Source organism: Trichechus manatus, unplaced genomic scaffold (assembly GCF_000243295.1).
Source record: "Trichechus manatus latirostris isolate Lorelei unplaced genomic scaffold, TriManLat1.0 scaffold00171, whole genome shotgun sequence".
Classification (NCBI taxonomy): Eukaryota; Metazoa; Chordata; class Mammalia; order Sirenia; family Trichechidae; genus Trichechus; species Trichechus manatus.
This window is the reverse complement of record NW_004444107.1, coordinates 5,806,453-5,817,417: the sequence shown is the minus strand read 5'-3', so window position 1 is coordinate 5,817,417 and position 10,965 is coordinate 5,806,453. Positions and strand designations below refer to the sequence as shown.

At 39.1% G+C, this 10,965-nt stretch overlaps 1 protein-coding gene across 1 annotated transcript; it reads left to right on the top strand.

The window, feature by feature from the left end:
- Positions 1 to 321: 321 nt before the first annotated feature.
- Positions 322 to 7,013, top strand: LOC101349058 (rho GTPase-activating protein 20-like). The gene is made up of 4 exons (XM_023741100.1): positions 322 to 480; positions 3,326 to 3,435; positions 5,297 to 5,486; positions 6,828 to 7,013. The coding sequence occupies exons 1-4, from the start codon at positions 322 to 324 to the stop codon at positions 7,011 to 7,013; spliced, it is 645 nt and encodes a 214-aa protein (XP_023596868.1).
- The last annotated feature ends 3,952 nt before the right edge of the window (positions 7,014 to 10,965 follow it).

Here is a 10,965-nt window from a genome sequence, read left to right as displayed (position 1 = left end):
GCATCCGTATTATAGTGAGGAAAGGCTGATTTAACAGATGCCTTAAAATAGAGAAGTTTGATTGAAAAGTGTAAATTCACTGAAAAGGAAAATGTGATTAAAACAAGTGTTTTAGTGTATGAATGTAGAGTGGACCAATGAATAGAAAATATATTGAGAAACGCCAAAAAAAACAAAAACCTGAAGAATTTACTTTGGTTCCAGCTTCAGCCCATACTCTCACATGGCATAGCTCTGGCTGCCAACAAGGGCAAGCCTGTGCTCTGGCCTGTGTGCAAGAAATGCTGTATATTGTTTTTTTCTTTTCTTTCCCCCTAGGATATGTTTTTCTTTATTAATCAAAAAGGGCCTCTCACAGATGGCATCTTAAGAATTTCAGGCAGTGTAAAAGCATGTGGAGCCCTAAAGGAGAAACTAAATTCTGGAGAAAAAGTGAACTTGGACGATGAATCTGTTTTTGTCATAGCATCTGTCTTAAAGGTAAGGAAAGCTCTAGCATCATCTTCACACAGTGTAGCTTTAAAGAAATATGACTGGTTTCCTTCATTGTGATTGACAGAGAACCACAGTAGGTATAATACATTCAAAAGCTGAAAAACATTTCGGAAAGTTAAGCAAACTGCCTTGGGTATTAAAAGCACAGCGCCTTCCCTGTCTGAATGCAACATGCAAAAACAAGTAAATAAATAAAAATTTCAAAGTACCCACTTACACATACACAAGTATCCTACTTTTGAAGAGTTCCTCACTGCAAGTGATGGCAAAGTTTCCAAAAGCAATTTCGTATTAAACTTTTGAAAATAGTTACAAAAGTTTACCATAATAAGCAAATATTTACCTTATAATGAGTCAAAAAATGTTCAGTCAATCCACCAAAAGCTCTATTTGGTTTTATCATCATTCCTTCCCTTTCTCTTAATGCCTTTCACTTTAAACATGGCATTGGAAATGATTCTACCATTGGGCCTTCTTTCATCTTGACCACTTTTGGCATCCTTTGTTAATACTTGTTATGCTTAAAATGTCACTCATGGTACTTACATGGTAACCTGCTCTTCTGAAACACCTTGCTCCTTATATCCTTAGAGATGCCTCACATTTCTGAAAAATAGAACCTACATCAAAAACCAGCTTTAAGCAAAATGTTGAGTCCAAGTCAAGTGGTCAGGTGCCCATTTGATATTACTTCATAAGTTTATTTGCAATCAAATCTGTCTTGGGAAATGGGCCATCATATATGCATTAGTAAATTCATGTTTCTTGTAAATCTGTCTTGGTCCATATGAAAACATATAGCAACGGATATTCAAGCATTAGTATGTATCTGCTTTTCTCTATCACCCTCCCTGTTCTCTAGCTTTTAATAAGTAGATTAGCATATATTAACCAGCCCCCAGATCAAAAAGCTGTGGCCCCTCACTGTGAGACTTCCACTGAGACAGTATGTGGAATTCTGCATATACCTCCAGCCTAAGCTGAATTTTTGCGGTATTGTTATTTTGTGAGTTTGGTGATTGGTCTCCTTGGAATCCTTACAGGGCACTGGTAATGGAAGAAGGGGCATGCTTCTGTTGAGGCAGTGCCCTGTTGGGAGGATGCAGAGGAAGTAGGATCACCATTGCTTTAATGAGTAAAGGGTGGGAGGGACTTGGGGAACTGCTCTAGATCCTCTTCATTGTGCTCATCTGGATCTATCTCTCTGGCCATGATTAAGGGACCTCCAGACATCCTGAAAGATACAAGAGCCCTTTGGAGCCAGAGGGGCATCCTTTTTGGGGCATAGCATCCAGCACCTCCCAAAGACCCTAGCTTCCTTTCTGTCTTTCTGAGTGATGGTTGGGATGTCTGATATGACCAGAGAGGAGACAACTTCGCTTGTCTTTGTCAGACTGAGGAGAAGGTGTAGGGCCTTCTGAATAAGACTGGCTAAAGTGTTTTTATTCATGCTTGGTCCTAATGGACTTGTGAAAGCAGGGAGATGGAAGAGGGATTCTTCAGGTCACTCTAGGATTTAGGGCCTTTTTTATTTTTGGTAGCATTTATTTATATTCCTTTTGCCCATCTGCTACCCATCCTCTTGTCCTTCCCAAATACTCTTTACTATTTAACAGAGAGAACACTTCACACATTTGGAGTGAAAGAGTCTTGTTAACCAGCCAACTTTGGTTTTCTGTGTTGTAGGCAATCAGAGTGAAGCTTAACATAATTAGGAACCTGTGGTAGATGGGTCAATATGTCAGTCTTTTGTAACCTCGTCAAGGAAGTGACATCCAATCATTTTTGCTGTATTCCTTTCCTTAGAAACAAGTCACAGGAAAATTAAGCTTAATGAATTTTAATAGGCCAAACTGTATGATATTAAGACAGACTTTCCAGGTCACCACTTAGGAAGCTTGCCTATGCGTGCCTCTAGCTGTGGTACTTAGGGGTCTAAAGTTTTGCTGTATCTAAATTTTGATTATGTTTTTATTTTTGGAACATTTTACTTCTCAAAAAAACTAAAACTCAAGGAAAGTATGATATCCTATCCTCACCTTTAAAGTTAAGGGGCTCTGGTGGCGCAATGGTTAAGCACTCGGCTGCTAACCAAAAGGTCAGTGGTTTGAACGCACCAGCGGCTCCTTGGGAGAAAAGATCTGGCCATCTGCTCCCATAAAGATTATAGCCTAGGAAGCCCTATGGGCAGTTCTACTCTGTCATATAGGGTCACTGTGAGTCAAAATCAACTCAAGGGCACACAGAAACAACCACAACCATTAAAGAGATGAAAGATGACGCTTTTATTAGAGGAGGTTTCTCCCAAGAAGCGCACATACCTCAAGTCAGAAGACTCAGTCCTCTCTAAATGTGTGTGTGTGTGTGAGTGTGTGTCTGTGTTTGTTTGTGTGGTATTTGTTTCAGAAGTTTTCTTGCCAGGAGTTAAGAACACCATGGCTAAAATAAACAATCAAAATGTTTATGTGTATTTATTTTCAAGAAAATAATAGGATTTAGGATGTTTATCACCAGGCCTTGTCAGTTTGTACCAGTTGGCTACACTTTACATAAAGAGAAGGTTTCAGAACATAGAAAGCAACTTTATCGTCATTCCCACCACAGCCCAGACTCTGCTTTTATGCCACTAGTTTTAGTTGAAGAAAATCCACGCACCTGCTTATGGGTGTACAAGTCAGCAAAGAGTTGGAGGCAAGTACTGTGGATGTCATATTGTGGGTAGCTGTGAAGGAAGTGGGGACCAAACTGAATTTTTCAACCAAATGTTTTGTCTGTTATTTGTCTAATACATGTTTGCCATAAGAATAACGTTATTTTTCATCTATTTGAGGATTTTTTTCAAAACATCCAAGACAGTATATTTTCATCTGATCTCTATGATAAATGGCTTGCTGTTATTGTTCAAGGGAATGAGGAGGAGAAAATGACTGCAGTCCAGAGGTAATGATGCAGTAATCACTCTACTCTGACTATGCCTCAAAAATACAACCAACACACTCTCATAAAAAAAATAACTTCTATTTTACAACTTTTCCTACTAGATAATGACTACTACCAAAGGGTTTCATGACGTCATACCCGTGGAGGCCAGTTTAAAAATAGATGTATACCTTACTGCTGTCATCAAGTTATTGTTTTTCTTCTAACGTTACTAATATGGGATTGTTGAGCATCGTACACCTTCTGAATATTTGAAATTATAGGAGATGAAACTGTTAGTCCAAGTGCGGTGATAGAGGCCAACTCTGACAGTGTTATGGCCTTAACTTTCTCCAGTATTTAACTAACCAGAGAAAGTCTTATCACGCTCAGGAATTAAATCTGATGAAGCATTTCTGTATGTGTTCATGCCTGGAGCTTTGTTAGTCTCTAGGCACACAGAGGTGAAGAACCTAATCCCTTACCTCAAGAAACTCAGAGTCTGGTGGAAGACAGAAATAGATAAGCTGAAGTATAATCAGCTCTATAAAAGGGACACTCGAATGTACTGTGGGAACATGGTAGAGTGATAATTAACTCCCTGCAAGACTCAGAGAAAAAGGAAGCTCAAATTGCAAAGTCAAGACCTAATCACAAAGAATTCTAGGTCTATACCCATGCAAGCAGAAATTTCTGGCAGGACTCATCATGGAAATTATGTGCAATATAGCCGAATAGGAAAAAAGTATCCAGTAACTCAATTTCCTAAGCTTTACTTCTGTGAAAAACCCAAGAATTCCAATAGTATGTTCTATTTGTATATGTCTATTGAGCACAGAAAAAAAAATTTTGAGCAACTTCCAAATATTGTGAATTATCACCTTCACAATACTTTTGATAAACCCCTTTTTATCAATAGAACATAGAATTTGCATTGAAGAGTTAGGAACTAAGGAACAACTGTGACAATCACCAAAAACCAAGGCCATGGAACAAAATACCACCTCCATTCCCATGACAGTTTAGAGAAGACCATCTGAGTAGGTTGAGCACCAAGTCCTGTAGCTCTCTGTTGCTCATGTTACCAACCGTACTGCTATTACAGTTTAGAGGAGACCATTCAGGTACATCAAGCATCACATCCTATAGGTGATTGCTGATCAGAGTCTAAAACCTGTGTACTTAACATTGCATTAAGGGTGTATTGTCAGTCTAGTACTGTTGCTGGTGCCATTTCTAGTGACTATATTTTCTCCAAGTTGCAGCATTTTGTTGAAAATAAAAAAGTAAAACTCTGAATATCAACTCAGAAACAGTTTCAATGCATGATTAAAAAAATAAAAACACATATCAGTCATGAAAATTACAAAATTGGAAATTATACTATCGTAGACTTGTCTGAGAAAGTCGTGCCAGTGAGAATGATTTGAAATAATGTTGACCTTCGATGCTAGCAGATCGAAGCATATGATCTCAGAATGTAGTTATAAGTTTTACTAGATAAGATTTGGACTCTCACCATCAGACAGCAGTTTTTCATTGTTACCTTGAAATTAAAGGGAGCACTTTAAATATTGCTGTTTAATTTCATCAGTAATTTTTGTGAGTTTTAGTTGAGCACATTCTGGAATATTACAGGGTTTTTAATAAATTTATATTAAATTATACATTAATAAGTTTTGCCCAACTTAAACACATGGTAGTGGTTTTGGTAAATATTTCAGGCAGCATTTTTTATAAGACAGAGTTCTACATGTTTTACCTTCTTCATTGGGTTGTGGACATGGTGTACAAAAAAAAAAAATGTCTTATTCTCCTTCTCTATATTTACAAGTTCTTAAATGAAATGACCTGTTTTAAGAGTGTTTTTCTGTATTTAAAGGCTTTTAGACCAAATGCCAAAAGCCAATGTCGTTCTCCTGCAATACCTTTTTGGAGTGTTACACAACATTGAACAACATTCTGCATTCAATCAGATGACAGCTTATAATTTATCAGTGTGTACAGCTGCAGGCATTCTTTGGTCTTCTATTTTGTGCAGACCACGAATAAAAATTGAATTGAGAAAAAAGGTAACGAGATTTCTCATTTTTTGCCTTTGGGGCCTGAGTCCTCACTTCAAACCTGAAATTCAGGGTATTATCTAAAGGACAATTTTTTTTTAGTATATACTTTAATTGCACTCTTCTGGGATGCAGAGTCATTTATCTTATCATGGTAGGGTATGAGAAGGTGGGTTGTTAAGTGGGAAATTGGGAACAGCCGAGTAACTTCTTCCTTTCCATCCAAGAGAATAAATACTAGACTCACGAAACCATAAACCAAAACCTGTTGCCATCGAGTCAATTCCGACTCATAGTGACCCTATAGGACAGAGTAGAACTGTCCCATAGGATTTCCAATGGGTAGCTGGTGGATTCGAAGTGTTGACCTTTTGGTTAGCAGCTGAGCTCTCAACCATTGCCACTGGGGCTCCCACTAAACCATAGAGAGATAAAAAAAAGTGGTGTGATATGCTCTTTGAAGCAGTTTGGAGTGAGACAAGCCAAGCTTTAACTCTGAGCCTTACCATTGCTGGATGTGTAACCTTGGGCAAAGTTCCCAAGCCAGTTTCCTCATCTGAAATATGGCAATGGTGACAGCACCCAGCTCGTCTAGGCATTGTTTGCAGTTGTGCCCATGCACATCCCAGGGGCCCAGGCAGTATGAGCACCCTTGGCTCCACATACATTGGACTTCTGCCAACAATGGCCCATTCAGAGAAATACTTGACTACTATTTCATTTCTGCTACCTGAGTGAAGAAACTAGTAAAATATTCCAGAACATTCTAAGGGAGCCACAAGGTGCCTAATGAGATCACAATTTTCCCCGAAGCACACCCTGAGAGCAAGCCTAAGGCAAGACAATGCATGGATAGGGACAGCAGTCGGACAAACATATTTTCTCCCCAGGTACCTCATGCATTCACAGTAGACCCACAGAGAAATTCCACTTCTCAAGTTTAAGATACTTCTTCACTTAAGAAGTAAATTTCATGAATTTTCATGTATTGGATGCTTTATAAATTGAATAACATCTTCACCCCCAACACATTATATGGGTTATTTAAAAAGTATCTTAATTTTAACTGTGTAGCCATTGATATAAAAATATTAGCCATTAAGCCAAGGACACAAATTACAACTTTATTTCACTGATTAAAAGTATTTTAAAGTCTGTGTCCCACCTACTCTGGAAAGTATCACAGTTTCTTAGAGAAAACTGGTTTATATGTTTTCATATCATCTCTGAATTTTTCTTAGAATTCTTTCACATTTTTGTTAGATTCAAGGTGTATATATGAAATGTGGCTTGTAACTTTGCCATATGACAAAAAAAAAAAAAGCCCATTTTTGCCTTTTTGTGTTACAGATATCTCTTGTACAATTTCTTATTGAAAATTGCTTCAAAATATTTGGAGACTATATCCCTTCCCTCTTGGAGGAAAGCTCAATGATTACAAAAATGAATTGTGATGATTCAGAGAAGGCTTCAGGTACTGTGAATAATTTAATGGCTTTTGGAAGAAACAGTGAGCCTGGTAGGAGTCATGGGTGATGCTGAGACAGCAGCTGTCCTGGAGCCCAGAGCATGACCCAAGAATGATGAAGCTGGTCCCAGGGCTCCTCCTGCTCCTTCTTCAGAAGGGTGGCTCCTGAATGGGGGGAGGTGTCATACTGTTGTGAGGTCAAGGAAAAGATAAGACAAAGTCCATGATCTCAAGAAGTTGCTAGCGCAGCTTGTAACAGCATCAGGAGAGAGCATGATATGATACAATGGTTTGGAGACTTTTTCAAACAAAACTTTAAATGGAACCCTGATATATATACTAGATGTGCTCCGGTTGAAACCAAAATGAGGGGCCAAGAGCACTACCTGCTTTATTTCTCCCCCTCTTCTTGGTCAGTGGTCCCTGAGGCACTTCAGGCAACCAATGCTCTTTGAAGCAGTTTGAAAAGAAGCAGCATTATTGAGAAAAAAGGACTTGATGTCAAACAGCCTTTCCAGAGTATGAACCCCTGCACTACCATTACCAGCTCTGCTATCTTTGGCCAGGTTTTCCATCTCAGCCTCAAATTCTTAATCTCTAAAATTCAGATAAAAATGATATCTAAATCTTAGAATTTTTTGTGAGGATTAAATAAAATAATGGTGTAAAATAAATTTGTGAAAAAAGACATTTATGGGCTAGTAGAGGTTTCCCAAGACCAGAGTTAGTAGTTAGTATTACTTGAGTCTAGCTAATCATAGCTAAGGAGTCCCTGGGTAGTGCAAACGATTAAGCACTCTGCTACTAACCAAAAAGTTGATGGTTCAAACACCTTGGAGATGCCTTCAAAAAAAGGCCTGGCGATCTGCTTCCAAAAGTTCACCATCATGAAAACCCTATGGAGCACAGTTCTACTCAACAACACATGGTGTCACCATGAGTCAGAATTGACTCAAAGACAACTGGTAATCATAGCTAACTACCAACAGTCCATTTTACAAGATGGATTTTAGATTTAGAATCTATATCATGTATCATCAGTCCCTTCATAATTTTGCTATTTCTTGGTTTTATGACATTTATTTCAGTGCTTTAAGAAAATCCGTTTTATCAGGAATTGCGATGAGTCTGGTGTCTGAGAATATGTTTATGCCAAGACAACTTTTTGCTTTTCATTCAGAAGTGACAACGGAGCAGCCTCTTGATTCCAAGCCTGTGAGAGTTATAGTGATTTACAAAAAAAACACAACTGTCGGATTATGCCAAGGCACCTTCTAATGTGTATCCACTACCTGTTCACCATTTTCTGAGTCACTGGAGATTAGAACATTCATAATCATATTGGACTCTTCTGTATCACTCCTTTCTACAAGATACCACTGAGAGCCTTTTTTTTTTTTTTTTAAATATGTTTGCAGAAGTTTGCTGAATTTGGATTAAATCCTGAGCTCTTGTCTAGAAATAAGCAAATCTTGGCACAAGAATGAACTGGGGCTTCCAACCGATTTGAAATGCTTCAGTCACGGATGACGGAAACAAGGAAAGCCTATGCGTTGCATAGCAACGAAATCTCTTGCCTTGGATCTTTTCCGGAGTAGGAAATAGGCAGACGTGCCCACCTCAAAGACAGCGATTGACGGCCCTGCTTTGTATGTGTATCGCTCTTTACCGTCCTGCCAATAATCCAGTCCAAGGCCATTTTTGACGGGGGCACGGGTGCCTGTTTCCTACTCGGGAAAAATCCTAGGCAAGACATTTGGCTGCTATGCAACGCTTATGCTTTCCTTGTTTCCGTCATCCGTGACTGAAGCATTTCAAATCGGTTCAAAGCCCTGCCTTGTCTCCATCAGCCAAAACTGAACTATTTCAAACCAGTTCGGACCCCTGGAATGAACAGAAGGCGTCTCAAACTAAGGCATCCACTTTACATCATTTGTTGAAGGCATCTCAGACTAAGGTACCCACTTTACATCATTTGTTGAAGGCATCTCAAACTAAGGTACCCACTTTACATCATTTGTTGAAGGCATCTCAAACTAAGGTATCCACTTTACATCATTTGTTTTGGAACACTGAATGAAAAATGAGCTCCCTAACTCTTCATAGGTATCTTTGAGCTTACCTTTTCCTTGATCCCATATACTGATATTCGAGAAAATCTTTCTACAAAATCTCTATCTTTCCATTCCGACTATACTGTTATTTATGTATTGTTATTTATATATTGTTATTTACATGTTAGTATTTATTTCTCATTATTTATGTATTGTTGCAATAAAAATAACCCCAAAACTTAGTGGCCTAGACCATTTTATTTGCCTCCTGAGTCTGTGTATAAACACTTTGGTCTAATCTCAGCTCGGCAGTTCTCCTGGTCTCACCTGGCATCTCTCAAGCACCTACAGTCATCTGGTAGCTTGACTAGGGCTAGTTTTATGTGTCCATGGGTTAATGCAGGCTCCCAGTTGGTCCACACGTCTCCAACAAGCTACCCTACCTAGACGTCTTAATATAGTAAAAGAATTGTTCCCACAAGCAAGAGAGACAAACACTCTTCAAGCCTCCACTTGGTTCATGTTTGCTAATATCCCATCAGTCAAAGCAAGTCACATGGTCAAGCCTAGCATCAAAGTAGGAGGGGACTGCACAAACCTCTACAAACACAATGAGTTATGGACAAGGGGCCACTCATTATTTATTGAGGACTATTATTGTAATCTGAGGAGCCCTGGTGGTACAGTTAAGCACTCACTGGCTAACTGAAAGGTTGGCGGTTCAAATCCGCCAGCCAGTCCACAGGAGAAAGATATGGCAGTCTCCTTCCGTAAAGATTATAGCCTTGGAAACCCTATGGGGCAGTTCTACTCTGTCCTTTAGTGTCTCTAGAAGTCCAAAACTACTCAAGGGCAATGGGTTTGGGTTTTTTGGTTTATTACAATAATCTACCACAAATAGTAATCAAAACTCAAGACAGCCCCACTGCAACACTCATCCTTTTGTTGATCAGCTTTTAACCCTTTGTTCTTTAAATCGACATTTCCCAAAGGGTATTCCAAGTGTGGTGGGAAATATTTTTGAAATAGTAACTAATTCTTTTTCTCAGATAGTCCTTTCCTCCACCCTTCTTTCCAGACAGCTAGGTCATTGCCTCAGGGAAGAGAGAAATATGAGGAAAAGGGAGTTCTTTGTAGCTTATGAGTTTTAAAAATTTAGTCCCCTAGAGAAACAAAAAGGATTCATGGTATAGAGTAAAGATTTGGGTGGAGACCTCATGATTAAGAGCAAGGCTTCCTCCTCATTATTCCCCAACTAACGTTTCCTAGGCAGAAAGTCAAAGGAGAAGCAATATAAGCTTACGTATTGCTGATGGCCTTAGATAGAGGGGCGATTTAGACTATTCCATGGGAAAAGCCCAAGAGAGGTCATTAGTTTTATAGGACATATGCTCCAGTTTCTGGATAGAAACCAAAGGAAGCAAGAAACCCTCACAGAATAACTAAATGCCATGTCTTAAGAAGATGGAGCCCTGAACACTCACACAATTTCTTGTACTTCCCCATGGGAGAGATCAGGAAAATTATTCCCATCAACCCATGAATAGTATGGAAGTAGCAAAGGGAGCCACTGGATTTAAGTGAGACATGTCTCAGCAGCAGTTGTACGGATCAATTCCCCAGGACCAAATGGTAATTAAAACATCTCAGCAGATGCCATCATAAATAGATGACACAGATGATCAGATGTTACCCAACTGTCTTAGTTGTCTTGCGCTGCTATAATAGAAATACCACAAGTGGGTGACTTTAACAAACAAATTTATTTTCTCACAATTTAGGAGTCTAGAATTCCAAATTCAGGGTGCTGGCTCTAGGGGAAGACTTTCCTTTGTTGGTTCTGGGGAAAGATCCTTGTCTCTTCTCAGCTCCTGTTCCTTGGTTCCTTGGTGATCCTCATGTGGTGTAGCATCTACCCTCATCTCTGCTTGCTTGCTTAATCTGCTCTTTTATATCTCAAAAGAAA